At 40.4% G+C, this 17143-nt stretch overlaps 1 protein-coding gene across 2 annotated transcripts in view; it reads left to right on the forward strand.

Annotated features, from left to right (window-relative positions):
* Positions 1–291: 291 nt before the first annotated feature.
* PRICKLE2 (prickle planar cell polarity protein 2) overlaps positions 292–17143 on the forward strand; it is a 738899-nt gene continuing 722047 nt past the window's right edge. Inside the window, exon 1 of one of the 2 annotated variants that reach the window (XM_085624699.1) lies at positions 292–468. In XM_085624699.1, coding sequence (XP_085480825.1) covers positions 427–468 — 42 coding nt within the window. In that variant the 5' untranslated portion in view covers positions 292–426. The remainder of the gene's footprint in view (positions 469–17143) is intronic. The other variant, XM_085624698.1, reaches the window with a different exon arrangement.

Genomic DNA, 17143 nt, shown 5'->3' on the forward strand with positions numbered 1-17143 from the left:
CGTACTTCTGTGCCTTCGCCTCTGCTTTTGCTTGACTTCTGTGCGTGATTTGAGTTGATCTCAGATGATCTCACTAAAGACGCCTGAGCCGCATGGATTTCCGTCAGTGCTGGTGGATTCGCTTTGCCTGGCTGGCGGGAGGGGGCATTGCTACTGAAGGGTGCACACATTGACGGGGTATTGTTGTAAGGCTCCCTCAGTATCCCCCCACCCCTCGGTGTCCCGGGCTGCGGGGGAGGAGCAGCCGGAAGTGGCAGGTTGCAGATTCTCCGCGGTAAGAGAGATCGGCGCAGGGGCATCTTGGATAGTGCGCGCGTGCAGCGGCGCAAGGACCCTCTCTCCCCCCCTTCCCCCTCTCAGTAGTGTCTGTCAGAGCAGCACCAGCCGGGCTCCGCCTGGCACTGACTTCGCAGCTGCAGCAGCGACATGTTCAACCGCAGCTCCTGGAAGAGGCACTCAGGGAGATCGGTGAGTGTTGTCTGCCGTTTTGGGCATTCACTTCCCCCGCAGCGCTGCTGGACTTGGATGGGGAGGGGGCACGACCTGCGAGAGCATGGCCTGCTCACCAGGGAGACTGTGCTGTGCGCGCAGGAATGTGCCAGGCTGTCCTGCGCTGCTTTTGCATAGGGGTGAGGGTCAACCCAGGGGGTGGTGCCGATTGCCCCTACAGGGGTTCTGATCTGCCCTGGCTGGTGGTCCCTGCTAGGACTCCTAGTGGGCTCGAGTTGGATTGCGACGCACTTGGGAACTAAAGGATGCGCAGGAGTGAAGATGGGATGGGCTGAGTGGGAGGAAACGGGAGCAGATGCACCGTGTGTGGGAGGATGATGCAGAGACGGACCGATTCATTGAGGAGGGTGCAGGGGAATTAATGTGGCGAAGAAGGCACGTGTGCATGGGGAAGAAATAGATTTAGAAGTGGGTGGGCGCCTTGGTACACGGAGACATACATGCCAGAGTGTCCGGGATACGTGCGTTGCGCAGTTGAAGAAAAGGGAACGAGTCAACTCATTCCTGGGTGTGTAGCTGTACTGAAGGGTGGGAGCTGGGTGACATTTCTTTGCCAGTTCAGATAGAACACAGAGTTAAAGGATGAACAGGTGGGCGGGTGGCAGGATGGCTGAATGGCGCATTTACAGAAAGATGGCCATCAAGGAGGGGATGTCACGGGGGCTCGACGTGAGTGAATAGGCAAGATGGAATGCGCGGAAAGGAATGATGTAGGGCCGAGAGGGAGGTTAAGGGTACAGAGTGATGTGGTACTCCGATAGGTGTGTGATTGGATGGGATGAATGGATGTGGAAAAAAGAGAAGACATTCGGGAGAATTACATATCATTCTACAGTGTGGAGGATTACACAACGAGTGGAAGGAACTACTGCGTTTAGAGCCTCATTGTAGGCGAACGAAAGAATGACTGCACATGTAGGGCGCGTGGACCTATTAAAGTGCAGAGGATGAGTGGCTTAGTTTACATGACTATAAAAAAGATGGTTTTAAGCTGGAAGACAGTTACGGATGGATGTGTGGATAGACACAAAATGATGGATGGATGAAGCATTGAAGGTAGATTTCTGTATGATTATAAGGGGGTTTGAGGGAGTAGGTGGATGGATGGATGCATTTATAGATGGGCAGATGAAGCTATGTTGTTGTGCTGCGAACTGATGGATGCATGGATAGATGATGTGTGAGAAATATGTCAGACGAACTTCTGGAAGAGGAACAGCTAGATGGAATGTTTGTGAGTGCATTAATGGAGAGATCATTGTACTTACCTCTAAAATGATCCATTCCTGCAATGGACGCATAGATCAGTAGGTGTGCGGGTGGATGGCAAGTACATGTATAGAGAACAAAGTAAATGAGAGGTATGGTGGAGGCATGGTTGGAAAGATGAATGAAAGAGGCTGTATGAGATGTACTTCAAGGGTGACTGGGAGTTGGATTAAATACATTGTGAGTAATTAAAAAAACGAGCTGATCGTGGGTGTATGTAAGATTTGTGGGTGGACTGCAGTGTGAATGAGAACACAGGGGTGTGGAAAATGGAGATGCATGGGTTGTTTGAAGCTGTGCAGGATTGCCAGTGGGGCAATGGATTAATGAAAGGGCTGTATGTGATTTCGTAGTAAAACAATCTCTGGGAATACCATTACCAATAACCGATTTCATCCAAACAGTCTAATGGAAATATGCAGGCTGAATCATATTTACCATTTCATAGAAACCAATTCACAAATTGCATTTTTGGAGAAATTGGCTTTTGCATGCTTATGTTTTATGGTGTCAAGGCAATGGTTGCAGGTTTAACTCTCAGAAACATTTTGGTCAGAAGCAGTTATTTCAGTGCTTTACTACAAGGGGTCACAATTTCAGAAGCATAACTTTTACATTGCCAGACAATTACTTTGGATGCTTTTAATTCACCGACCCCTCACCATACCTAAACTCCATCCATTCCGGAACCTCTCACAACTCCTAAACGCCATCCATTCCTTCCCTCCTAAAAAACACTTGCAACACATAATCTACACCCTCCATGACCCCAAAACTCCATCTGTCCCTGAACCCCAAAAAGTCCCTTTTACCCCTAAACTCCACCCCTTCCTGAACCCTAAAAACCCTCACTGCCTCTAAACTCCACCCATTTCTGAACCTTTGAACCCCTTTCCATGCCTAAATCTACTCAGTTTTGAACCATCAAAGCCCCTTATCATCCCTAATCTCCATCCATCTCTAAACTCTAACATGTCCCTCATTGCTCCATAACACCACCCATCCCTTACCCCTTAGAACCCGTCACTACCCTTAAACTCCATCCATCCCTAAACTCTGTAAACACTATCTACATCTTGCCCCTCCCTAAACCCTTAAGCTGCTCACCACATTAAACTAAACCAATTCCTGAACCCTAAAATTATTTCTGCCTATAAACTCTACCCATCCCTGATCCCTAAAACCCCTCACCACCCCTAAATTCCATCCACTCCTGAACCCTCTAAACCCTTCACTTCCCTAAACTTTACCAATCACTGAACCTTAAAACCCTCACCAGCTCTAAACTTGCCAATCTGTGAACTGTAAAAATCCCTCAACACCCCTATACTCTAGCCATCCCTGGACCCTAAAAGGTCACCTCTAAATACCATCAATCCATCCCATACCCCTCAAAACCCCTCACTAACGCTATACTCCACCCATCCCTGAATTCTGAAAACCCTTTCTCCATCTAAACTTCAGCTATCCATGAACTCCTAAGTCTCTCACCACCCTAAACTAAACCCAGTCCTGAACCCTAAAACTCTTTCTGCCCATAAACTCCACCCATTCCTAAACTCTAAAACCCTCCCCACCCCTAAACTTTACCAATCACTAAACCTTAAAAACATTCACCAGTGCTAAACTCGCAATCCATGAGCCCTAAAGCCACTTAACACCCCTACACTAACCTCACCTTTTCCAAAGCCCTAAAAAAAAAACACCACGGCTAAACTCCACCTATCTCTCAACCCTGAAAACTCCTTTCTAATTCTGAAATCCATCCAATTCTGACCCCTAAAAGCTCCTCAGCACTCCTGAACAACAGCCATTCCTGAACTCATAAAAACCCTCACTGCCCATAAACTCCACCCAAGTTTAATGTAATTTTGGATTTTTTCTTAGACGTATCTGTCTCTATGATGTTTATTTAATGTTTTATTTATTTGTATTTCCTTAAAATTGCTTTTCCTTAAAATAGTTTTTCCATGATTTGGCTTTCTCTAATGCAGTTTCTCATTTTTGGTTTTTCAAATAATTCACATACATAAGCTGAAAGATCAGTTTGGAATGGATATTAACAGGGAAGAATGGTGCAATAGGGTAACAGATAGAGAATTAGTGAATGGGTTGGTAGACTTGGACCGAATAATATGTGTGTGGATTAGTGCATTATTAACCGGAGAGGAAAGTGTTGAAAATGGATAGATGGAGAAATTTTGAAGGTTGAATGGCTATCAGTTGTGCTAGAACAGTTTTAAGAGTGGGGGTGCTGGCATCCACAGTACATCACTGAAGTCATGGGGATTGTGAAACATGTAAGAGTCACACAAAGAACAAGTGTAGCAAATGAGCCAAGCCCATTCAGCAAGAGAGTGAAATGGATGCCGTATGTTGATGCATTTTGGAACACACTACGGCCCTGATTACGAGTTTGGTAGTCCCACCACCATGGTTGCATCGGTGTCAGATTCACCGCCACCGACTAAGCAGTCCGCCCGCTGTATAAAGATATTGTCAGATTTCAGAATGGAAGACTGCTGGAGCACCACCGCCACTGCCAGCCATTCGCCAACCGCCAACCGCCACGGAGTCGGTCAGGGGAAAGCAGCTGCCATAGGGTGGTACAGAGAAATTTCTCCACCGTCCATATTATGTGTTGCCTTTCTTATGAGCTGACCATGGTGCTGGGACCACCTGCTTTGAGTCATTGGAAATGAAGGATTTGGGCTACATACTCACCGATTTCCTTTTCTTTCCTTCAGTCTCTAATAAGGATTCCTTCCTCCATGTCCCCTTCACAGCAGCATCTTGACACCGAAGAAAACAACCTTTTTGGTGCCGAAATCCAGCTAAGTCCGCTTTGTAGTATTTGCCCACTGACTGGACTGTGCACATATGGTGTAGACTCCAGCAATGGGTAGTAGTTATTTTTTCACAAGTCATGCATATATGTACATTCAACACTTGTGCAGTCAGAATATACACACATGCATCGACAAATATGAAAAAACATTCACTGCCTTTAGAAATACTGCTGCCAGCCCATCGGAGACATCGTAAAATGGCGTGCAGGAGACCGCTGCTGCGGCGTTCTTCTTCAGACTGCCACTACGGTGGTACTGCGGTCAGACCTCCGAACTTGTAATCAGGCTCTACATTACTAAAGCATGGTGTGGTAGTGCATTGTCATTTACATACAACCCATTTTCCATTGACATGGCCACTAAATTTGCATAGACAACCATTTTACTGATAAAACTGTATGGTGCACAAATGATAATGTGGAGAAAGTGGATTTAATCAAATATTTATTATTATTTATACCGTCATAGGGATAACGATATTCCTTTTCCCTCTGCATTTACAGGGCGGTCCAACCGCCATGTAAAGGCAGACGGAAAGGAACTTTGGAGTTTCCTCTCCCCCACGGTTTTCATGGCTGCTCCTCCTCCATGAAAACAATGGCAGAGAAGAAACAAAGGGGGCTCAATAGGGCCCCTTCGCCATGGGGTGCATTCAGGGGGGCACAACATGTGCCACCCTGTGTGCCTACACCCCAGTTTCTGCACGACATGGACTTTACAGTCCATGCCATGGAGGAACTGCTTTTGGCATTCCCATTGCAGTGCCCATTTTCAGGGCACCATCGTGGGAACGTAAAAAAAAACCTGCTGGACATGCGAAATATTCATAATTTGGCCCGACCACAGGTTTGAAGGTGCAGCGGTGGGTTGGACTGGGCGATGCACAACCAAGATCTCAATCAGGCACTTAGTGGAGATTTTTGGTGATGTCATCATATACTTTGATTAAAATGATAATAACAGCCTTGTATGACTGTGTTGCTGGCTATATTATTAGAATTGTTTGAATCCTAACATGTTCAAAGTCTATGATTATTTGTTTGGGGTAGTAGTTATTTGTATGTTGTTTTATATTATGTAGGAGTTCATAGTAGGTGCTGCTGTGTTTGTTTGGTATTAAAGCATATACAAAAGGAATATTGATGTTTTCATAGTCACCTTGAATGGTGTATATTTGAGTGAATGGTTTGGGACACATTTTGAAGGTCCAATCATTCACCCAGGTTTGGCATTGGGTAAGATTCATTAAGTTATTTGCTGTACAGTTAATTAGGATTAGTTTTCCATTATTTAAATTGCCATGTAAAAGGAGGGGCCTATGGGCCTCATTACTATGGTGGTAGGACAAGCGTCTGACCACCATCATAGCGGGATGGAGACCGGCTGACAAGTAGTTGATGGCTTCACCTGCCATATTATGATGTGACCACTGTGTAGGTGGTCGTAAACATGGCTTTTACTATTGCGGCTTGTGCTGCGGACCCGGGAAAAAGGCTGCAGAACAAGTTGCAGTAGTAAAAGGCATGTTTTTAAACATCCATGCACCACGTGGCAGGCACCATATGGTATCCGACACACGGTGCATGGATGTTTGGTGAGGCACATCATGTTCACCCCTGGCTGCATAGCGGAGGCCCACGGTGGACGGGGGACTGCTAGGGCCCCCCAAAGTCACTTTCTGACAGCCTTTCCATGGCGGTGGGACCACCATGAAAAGGCTGTCAGAAATGAACATCATAATCCTATATCGGTGCCTACGCAGGCACTGCCTTCATGTAGGCATTACCGATGGGCTCCTTGAGCCTGTCTGAAGTGGCGGTCTTTCCCACGCCCACTGCGCTCCGACCACCAGTATCTTCATCCGGCAGTCGGACAGTTTCTTTGGATGTCAGGCGGACCACCACCGATGGCCTGTCGGTAGCAGTTCACCCGACATCCTAATAAGGCCCTATGGCAATCAGATGAGCTTCTGACCACCGTTGTAGAGGGATGGAGACCAGCGATAAGTAGTCGGCAGCTGCACCGGCCATATTATGAAGTGACTGCTTTGTAGGCAGTCAGAAATATGCATTTTACTATTGCTGCTTGTGCTGCAGCCCAGAAAAAGTCCGCAGCCCAAGTTGCAGTAGTAAAAGGCATGTTTTTAAACATCCTTGCACCGTGTGCTCTCCATGCCACTGGAATCAAGTTATCCTGGCTGAAGAGGGGTGAAACCCCGAAACCGGTCCTAGGATGCTTGTTTTCAGTCCAGGGAGGACCTGGCTTGGCAGTTCGGGCTGGACTGTTCCCATGAGGCACAGGGTCAAGACTGACTTGCATATGGCTAGGTTCAAACTGGAATGGGATGGTGAGCAAAAAAACTATGGATTTAGGCCCAGATCTCTGTACTGGGGTGAATGTATGACATTGTTCTGCATTCTGTCCATCAACTGTTGTTTTTGGATGTTTGGGGGGCATCACATATGCCCCCCTGGCGACATAGTGGTGGTCCATGGGGGACGGGGTTCCTGCTAGGGGCCCCCAAAGTCCAGTTCTGACAGCCTTTCCATGACGTTGGGACCGTCACGAAAAGGCTGTGGGAAATGGACATCGTAATCACTATGGTGGTGCCTGTGCAGGCCCCGCCTTCATTGTTGTGATTACTGACTGTCTGCCACCCTAACGGACTCCTTGAGCCTGTCAGAGGTGGCGGTCTTTTCCCCCATCTGCTGCACTCCTGCTGCCAGTATCTTAATCTGGCGGTCGTACCGTTTTTCTGGATGTCGGGCAGACCGCCACCGATGGCCTGTCTTTGGCGGTCCAACCAACATCCTATTTGAGGGCCTATGTTTTATTTTTAAATGGTCAGGTGTACCTATGTCTTGGTATGTTTTAGGGGCAGGTGGATATTGCTGGTGGCTTTTTTAGTGCATGCTGTTAAGCGTTTTAAAGTGGGGGTTTGTGGTAGTTGGCTTGTAACAGGTATGGGGACTTTCAATAGTATGTCTTTCAAGATTTTGCCTGTAGGTTCCTGGTAGCTAGTGTTTATATCTTGTAAGATTTCTCTAACTTCTATTTCTGTAAAGTTTGGGGGGTGGTTGTTGTCTTTAACATTTATTACGCAATTATATTTTGTAGTTGTCCTCCCATGGCATGCATTAGAATAATAACTACTACATTTCCAGTTTATGGTTTCTGTTGATGCCACTCTTGGCTGTAGGTGTAGCCCATATTGTTAAATAATTGTTTCACTTTCAGTGAAGTGATATATTTAGCCTCTTCTGTCATTGCATCTCTGTAAATAGTTTAACAATATAAATATATTATAAATGGACTTTTGCTCCTTTTGTTTTTAATATTTAAAAAAACACAGTTACTTGTTATTTGTTTACTTACTTGTATGTTTTGTTGAGATGTTTTGCATGGTTTTGAAGTATTTTTTACATTATTTTAACATGGAACAGGTGCTGAATTGTCTGTTGAAAAATAATTTTTTTTTATATTAATTAAATATGGTGTTTTGTTGCAAGTTTGTTGTGGGAGTTTGATATGTATATATATTCTTGATGCTTTGTTATAGTTGATATCTTCTGGCAGTTTGTTGTTTTGGAAGTTGGCTTTGTTTTCTTTTAGGGAGTCTATGTAAAAAGATAAAAGCTACAGAGTCTGGTACTATATATTTCTAATTTAAGAAAAAAACTTTAATAGCAGTTAATCTTTAGTTTAAATATATGCATCACTTACTTGAATTTGTAGTTATAGAGATGGTTTATTTCTGTTTGAATCATTTCTTGTGAGAATCTGGCAATGTTTCCTCCTTTTGCAGAGTTTATCATTTTTGGAGTATTTAGTTGTTTTCATTGGTGGGCCTTTTATATTGTTGGCTTAATTATTTGTTTGATTTTATTGGTTAAAGTAGTTTACAGTGTTATTGTATTGGTTGGTTTTGTATACTTTTTTTTAACACTTGTTCGGTAAATGCTAATTTATGTTTTATTTTTGTAGTATAACATATAGTTTGTTTTATTTATATATGAATTATATATACACACACACACATATATATATATATATATATATATATATATATATATATATATTACCTACTGGCGGTTGCCAGTAGGTAGTTATAGTTAGGACCCCTTTTCCATAGGAAATCCGCAACATTCTATTTTGAATAACTTTGGCGCCGGTCGACGAATCCTCGCGAATTTCTCAAAATAGGTGGGGCGCTACGCTCCGCTTCTACCCTGAAAGTCTCAGGAGGATTCGTCAAGCGGGGGCTGAGATAAAAGGGGGGTCCCAAAACGCGTTTTTCCCATGCATTTTTCCATAGGACCTTTAGACAGGGCTACAGCCCGAACGGCTGAACAGAATTACTTGAAATTTGGCAGAGAGGTAGTCCTCAGGTCAAGGAAGTGCCTTTTGTAGGTTTGGTGTAAATCTGTTCAGTAGATTCTGAGAAAATAGCCTTTAAATCAATATATATATCTGAGCCAGCTTACGGTACGCTTACCGTAAGCTTACCGTACGCGTACGGTGGCGTGCGCGAGCGCGATTCTGATTGGCTCTTAGATCTTAGTAAACATTCGAATCGGCTGAAACCAGGAAGCGGCGGCCGCCATTTTCTCTCTCGCACTGAGAGTTAGCTTGTTAAATTAAACCAAAACACATGTAAAGGAGCTGTTTTGACAGCTCACACACACATAGCCATGATGAGGGAGTCCCCCTAGACCACCCAAGGCCAAAAATTCCATTTTTATTTTTTCGCAAATTTCGCCGATTACGCTTACCGTACGCGTACGGTAAAAAAAGTAAAAAAAAAAAACACTATCCACACTCTCCCCACCCCCTGTGCTTTTGGTTGCCGCAGGCCACCAAATGTGCAGGGCTTATCAGAGCTGTGAAAAACCATAATATTTTTAACAAAAATCATAAAAGAAAAAATTATCCACACTCTCTCCACCCCGTGTGCAAATGGTGCCCAAAGGGCACCATTTGTGCATGGCTTATAAGCACCGTAAGCACAGTAAGCACCGCGTGCTTACTGTGCGCGCACGGTGCGCGAAGCGCACCGTGCGCGCACGGAACGAACTGCGTTAAGTGGGCGCTCACGCCACGAATGGCGTAAAGTAACTTAGCATTTAAAAAACCGTACAAATTCCCTGAAAAAACCATAGGTTTCACACACGTTATAGTTAGGAATTAGCATTTAAAAAACCTTGCAAATTCACTGAAAAAACCATAGGTTTCACACATGTTATAGTTAGCGGAAATTTTACTGATAAAAAACCAGTGAAATTCCCCCGTTATAGTTAGTGCAGGCAACTATAACTCACGCGACCGCAATCTTCTGCTGATGACATATGTGTCTTTATGAAAAAAAAATATTTGTAATATATGTATAGCTAAAAATGTATGGAAGAAGACATGGGCAAATAAGTGTCTAAATACAGTATTAGCATCAGCAGAGGATTGCGGTCGCGTGAGTTATAGTTGCCTGCACTAACTATAACGGGGGAATTTCACTGGGTTTTTATCAGTAAAATTTCCGCTAACTATAACATGTGTGAAACCTATGGTTTTTTCAGTGAATATATATATATATATATATATATATATTTATATATATATTCACTGAAAAAACCATGGGTTTCACACATGTTATAGTTAGGAATTAGCATTTAAAAAACCTTGCAAATTCACTGAAAAAACCATGGGTTTCACACACGTTATAGTTAGGAATTAGCATTTAAAAAACCTTAGAAATTCAATGAAAAAACCAAAGGTTTCACACATGTTATAGTTAGCTGGACATTTCACTCGTAAAAAACCAATGAAATTCCCCCGTTATAGTTAGTTCAGCTAACTATAACTCGCGCGCCCGCAATGCACTACTGATGACGTCACATATTACATCACTCATGACATGGTCACTGACATCACTCATGACATCACTGATGACATCTCAAATGACATCACTGATGACATCACTGATGACATCATCCAGTGAATGTGTGTTTTTCTGAAAATTAAATATGTTTTATATATGTATATCTCAAGGTCAATGGAAGAATAAATGGGTATATAAGTGTCTAAATGGATGCTTTGTTTTTGAAATTTTTTTTGTGTAACTGACTGATTAAGTGTATCATAGTGAATACATGGCTTACTGAGTAATGTTTAAATATGAAAATATCTGTATCAGTCTCTCACTTTGTGTATAAGTGGCGCATGGGTTGGTGAGTAGCTTCATGGGTGTCTATATAGGTTATTAGTTGTTTTTTTAAGTATCAGTCTGAGTGTCTGTATGGTTCGGTGGGGGGTATTATGTAGTGCATAGGTGCATGAATGAGTGATTCACTCTTTGTATGTGTTGAAGACAGCATGTGTGCAGAACTGTATGGGTGGATGAGTGTGTGTATGGGTGTGTTAGTGAGTGAATGACTGTCTCAATAGTGTCTTTATGAGTAACTACATATCTATTAAACTAGTATATGTGACTATTGGTGTATATAAGTGAGTATATGTGAGAGTGAGAGATTGAAAGAGTTCCTGTATGAATAAGTATGTGTTTCTATAAGTGATTGTTTATAAGACTAAGTATGTGTAAGTTTCCGTAGAAGTAAGTGTGGTGGTGTGTGTATAACTGTATAAGCTAATAAATGTATGTTTGTTTCTTTATTAGCATGAGTGAGTATGTGTGAGTAACTCTATGGATGAGTGGCATTGTGTAACAGGATGTATAGGTGTATGAGTACATATGATGAGTGAGTGCATGTATGAGTGACTGTATAGGACTGTTGGTGAATGAGTGGATGTGTATCTGGTTCTTAGAATTACTGAATAGGTTGTTGTAACTGATATTGGTATGTCCATTGTTTAGAAAATTTTAGTTTCTATTTTTGAATGTGTGTATCAAAGGTTATATTAGGGGAAGAGGAGGTCTGCCACTCTATCACAAGGATGATGTCATCAGTGATGTCATCAGTGATGTCATTTGAGATGTCATCAGTGATGTCATGAGTGATGTCAGTGACCATGTCATGAGTGATGTAATATGTGACGTCATCAGTAGTGCATTGCGGGCGCGCGAGTTATAGTTAGCTGAACTAACTATAACGGGGGAATTTCATTGGTTTTTTACGAGTGAAATGTCCAGCTAACTATAACATGTGTGAAACCTTTGGTTTTTTCATTGAATTTCTAAGGTTTTTTAAATGCTAATTCCTAACTATAACGTGTGTGAAACCCATGGTTTTTTCAGTGAATTTGCAAGGTTTTTTAAATGCTAATTCCTAACTATAACGTGTGTGAAACCCATGGTTTTTTCAGTGAATTTGCAAGGTTTTTTAAATGCTAATTCTTATTTTTTTTTTTTTTATTTATTTTTTTTCTATTTTTTTAACATATTTTTATTTTAATTTTCTATCCTTTTTTAAAGACTATGGTTAAATTTTTAAAATTCTACAATATATATTTTTTTTTACTATTTTTTTAAACTAAACAGGTAAGATTTATTAGTATAACATATTGGGTTTTTTTTTCCCTTTTTTTTTTTTTTTTTTTTTTTAACGAGCGCGTACGGTAAGCGCACGTCTTGCTTTCATAACGTTAGATTTCTACGCTGTTTGCGTTCATTTACGCAATTTGCGTAGACGTACGTCACGCGCGCGCAGCGCGTAACGCGTACGATGCACGCGCTTGTTACGCGGAAGTGAAGGGGCGTGCCTGTTTTGCGCATGCGCGCGTGTCTTTTTTACGCGCATGCGTACTTTTACCGTAAGCGCTCCGTAAGCGTAACGTACTCGCACGGTGGGTCATGTGATCATGAAACACAACTTTTGATTGGTTGAAACTACTTTCAGTTCTAGAACTCTCCTACACCACACCCATTCCCCTCATTTCTGCTTGTGATCCCTTAGGAGAAGGAGCTGAGTTGTCTTTGTGATACGATGGCAGAACAGCAGAACTCTTCTGAGAGTGAGGCTTAGCAGCACTACCTTGAGGCAGAGAAGGAGGAAACAAAAGAGCTCTTTCATATGGGAGTATTTTTCTTTTCCAGAGGGCAAGAAAAAGGTAAATGCACCCTTAGTGACTTGTAAGCTTTGTGGCCGGTACTTTCAAGAGGGAATCCCAACAAGAAGTATTCCTTCGGGAATCACACCATGTTGAGACACCTTCAAGATGTACACGGTAGGACATTTGCTCGACATACTGAAGGTAACCCTTCAGTAAGTCAACCAAGCACATCCACAGCAGCTCAGCCTGGTCCATCATCTGCAGGGCCGAGTCCATCTTCGGCAGGTCAGCTGAGCCCTTCATCTGTGGGGGGAGCATCTCCTTTTTCTCGTCCTCTGGAAATCAACCATCGGTTTTCGAGGGTTTTAGTTCGGTGCGCCACTTGTCATGATCTAATTTGTCATAGGGAGACCAGTGTTGCCCTAGTGAACAATTTAATAGATCAGCACATTTGTCGTAACGACTAATATTCCCACTCTTTCTTTCCTCTGTCCCTGCATGAACACAACGGCTCTTTTAAGAGCCAACCTTACCTTTCAACTTTTTTTTATATATTTTTTTAAACTTTTTTTTTTTTTTTTTACCGTACGCGTACGGTACGCGTAATTTTTGTATTTTTTTTTAAAAACACTAAAAATCAATTATCACATTACAAGGTCTTGAGAGACTACAATGAAAAACTTAAAATGTGATTGTGGAGAAGTGGAAAAAAGGGACCATGACATTTTTGACTTATCATACCCACTCAAAAAATTATTTATTAATTTAAATTTAATTTTAATTGCTTTAAAAATGGTTCAAGATTTCAAAAATGTTCTATCTCAATCTGAAAAAAAGAAAAAAGTATTAATATTTAATAAAACATTTTATAATACAGTACACATATTTACATATTTTCCCCAAAATTGTTTTGCCTTTTTTTTGCTGTTTTCAGAATATATTGCATTTCACTATGAATTGTGAAAGCAATTGCATTCATCATTTAACAGCGGGCAAAAAAAAAATAACAATCTCAAAGATTGTTTTAAAAAAGCCCTGAATCTCTTTTTGCTTAAACATAACATTATAGAAATGCATAATATTCTTAAAAAATATCATCTAATATCAATACTTATTTCTTTAAAATACCGTCTGACAATTTTGTTTCAGAAGTATAATCCCAAAAATATTATATCTCAAATAACTCCACAATACATCTGGTTCCATTTCCTTTAGGCCAAATAGTAATTTTAAAATTCTTTTTTGATTAAATTTCCAATGTTAATCCAATAAAATTTCAAATTTTAAATTGTACAGATCTCACCGATTCTCTGTAACATTTTGGTTTCCGAAAGATTAATTAATAATTAAATAAGTCCACAATACAATTGTTTACCTTTCCTCATGGCCAAATAGTAATTTTAAAAATCTTTTTTGAATAAATTTCCAATGGCAATCCAATAACATTCCAAAATTTAAATTGTGCAGATGTTACCGATTTTGTCTAAATTTTTGGTTTTCCAAAGTTTCATTACAAATTTAAAAAGTCCACATTACAATTGGTTACCTTTCCATTAGGCCAAATGATAATTTGTAAAATCATTTTTTTTTTAAATTCCAATGGTAATCCAATAAAATGGTAAAATTGTTTTGTACAGATCTTGCCAAGTCTCTCTAAAATTTTGGTTTCAGGAAGATTAGATAGGAATTTTCTAAATCAAAAGGCAAACGTTGCTTGAAAATCAATTTTGAATCATTACACAGTGTCCAGCCTTTTTCACATTTAAGATAAACTGTGTAATGTCCAGAAGTAACAGTAGGTCCTTCATGGAAAATTATTGCAACTGTTACAAAAGTTTTTCCTGAAATTGATAATTGCTGTCCTGTAAACTTCTTTATTAAAGTATCTAATTTTGAACCATCAGCTTTACATCGTTGCATCATTAAAATTACATATTGTCCGTATTCCTTTAAAATTAACGTTGAAAACATTTCAGATTTACACTCACCGCATTCCATGCTATGATTAGCATCTTTAACTAATTTAGCAAAAGTGACTGTTTTACTTTCTGGCAATGTTAAATAAATAAACCTTTCAGAATCAACATTAGAGCCACATATATTGTAACAGTTTTCACAACTATGTTCCCATTTATGAGAGACCAAACAAATTTTCAATGGGAACCCCTTCTTCTTCCAGTACCTGAAGTAAAAACATCAAGAATTCCTGTGCGTCTTGCTCTACATTTTGAGAAAACTGTGTTCATCCTGAACATACATCTAAAAGTTTTCTAATTTCAGTAGCACTTTCTATTTGAGTTTTATCATTACTCAGCTTTTGAAAAAGGAGACTCAATTCAGAACAGAATCTTTTTCCCTGATTTACTATTATCTGCTCTTGCACACTTTCCAGATAAAATGCAACATTCAGCACTACATTAGCGTAGCAGTTGACACCCGAGCTATTTTCAAAATGACATCCTACAACCTCTTCTTCATTTTCCTTTTTCTTTTTGCTTGCAATTACATCACTCCTCTTTTTTTTCCTCCTCTCTACATCTTCATTACAGATATTCTCATTTCTCCTTTTACGAGAAACTACACGTTTCTCCAACACAGGATACTGACCTAAATGAGGAGCATAGGTTCTTCTTAATCTATTATACTCCTTTACACAATTTGTATCAGCACTAACTTTTGAGTCATCAAAGTCTATCATGAATAAACCAGATAATGTTTTCACTCGTGACAAAGCTACATAAGCCATACCTTCTTTGAACACAGTTGAACCAATGTTCACAAAAGCACAATCTACAGTCAATCCTTGAGACTTGTGAATAGTTACAGCATATGCTAGAGAAAACGGAAACTGCTTCCTACGTACATATAAGTCTTTCACAAGCATGAAACGAACTGAACAACGACAAATGTCTTTAACTTCTTCTATCTGATCAAATTTTATTTTTAAACATTCAATTCCATCTTTTTTCTGATAATTAATAAAACCCACAACTCTTCCCATAGCTCCATTTACTAAACCTTTTTCAACATCCAAATTTCTCCTTAAAAATACTCTACAGTTCATGCAAACATATAGATTTTTTTCTAATCCAGCTGTTTTGGAAATGTTCTCTAGTGAATCCAATTTATTTTTCAGTGTGCCTGTTAATGTGATAGTAATTCTTCCATCCTCAATTTTGTCCACTGCTTCCAATTTCCTGATATCTTCCTTTTCCAATTTTAAAAGCTCCTCATTGAATATTGAGCATTCACGTAGAGTTGGCATTAAGCAGATGACACTTTTCTTTTCTGCAATGTTCTTGTATATCTTCTCTGCAACTATTTCTTCCTTTGGAAATAAATTATGTAGCAGCCGACTCTGTAATGCTTTTTTGCCAACTTCTGTGAGTAGTCCAATCCTGATATCTTTCAGAATACTTCCATATTCTTCATCGTTTGCTTGCCTCACATTAGTAGTAAGTTCCTTGTACTCAACGAAGGACCAAATATTTGCATTACCGATGCTTCCCAATGACTTCTTTGTGTCTTCATGTGTCACAGTATTAAACACTGGTTGTCCTTTAACTGGAGTAAGTTGTAGAAGATCCCCAAAAACTATGACATGTTTTCCACCAAATAACACGTCATAGTCTGTCCTTAGAATTTGCTGCATTCTTAAATGCACAAAGGCAAGCATTAAGTTTGATACCATGCTCACCTCATCAATAATGAGAACTTGCATCTTCTTCAATACTCTTGAAACTTCCAAGCATGCTTCTCCAGTTAGCTTGTTGTATTGTATTTTGTTCTCATGCTCCACTGGTAACATTAGCAAACGATGTAAGGTGATTCCTTTTATGTTATATGCTGCTAACCCAGTTGGAGCAGTAACCACACAAGACAAAGTAGAATCCTTTTTTTGCTGTAGGTAGCTTCTGATGACTTTTATTAGGAAACTTTTTCCAGTTCCAGCTTGTCCGCTTACATACATCCTGATTGGATGAAATGATGTGCATGAGCACTCTTTTTTTTCATGTAGAAATCCGTGATCAATTTTGTTTCTGATCTCTTCATAAATTTTTTGCTGCTCTTCGTTCAGTTGTCTTTCCAAATTTTGTAAGTCTATAAATTCTTCTTGAGCTTGATTCATAGCCGTTTCCACTTCATTCATGGCTATTGATGCTTCATTTTCAACGATTGGTTGTCCTAGGGGATCTTGACTGAGTGTTCCTGAACTTTGGCTGTCCTGAGAACTGTCTCTAGCTACTTCTGCTGCAATTGTAGTTTCCTGTTCAATTTCTTCATTTAACATTTGCAGATAAGTTGTGAATCTACTGCATTGTATGCTGTCTTTGCAAGCATTAAATGAATCTTCATAGCTTTGAAATTCTCCCAGTAGTTCATCCTCTGAACGCCATGGTTTAAACAGCTGTAAAAGAGCCAAGTAGTAAAATTCCTTTTTGTCAGTAGTGTCGCAACTCAGCTTCCGGTGATTTATCAAACTTCCTTTTGTTTGCTTCACCAAACATCCTTCC

This window comes from Triturus cristatus, chromosome 9 (assembly GCF_964204655.1).
Source record: "Triturus cristatus chromosome 9, aTriCri1.1, whole genome shotgun sequence".
Taxonomy (NCBI): Eukaryota; Metazoa; Chordata; class Amphibia; order Caudata; family Salamandridae; genus Triturus; species Triturus cristatus.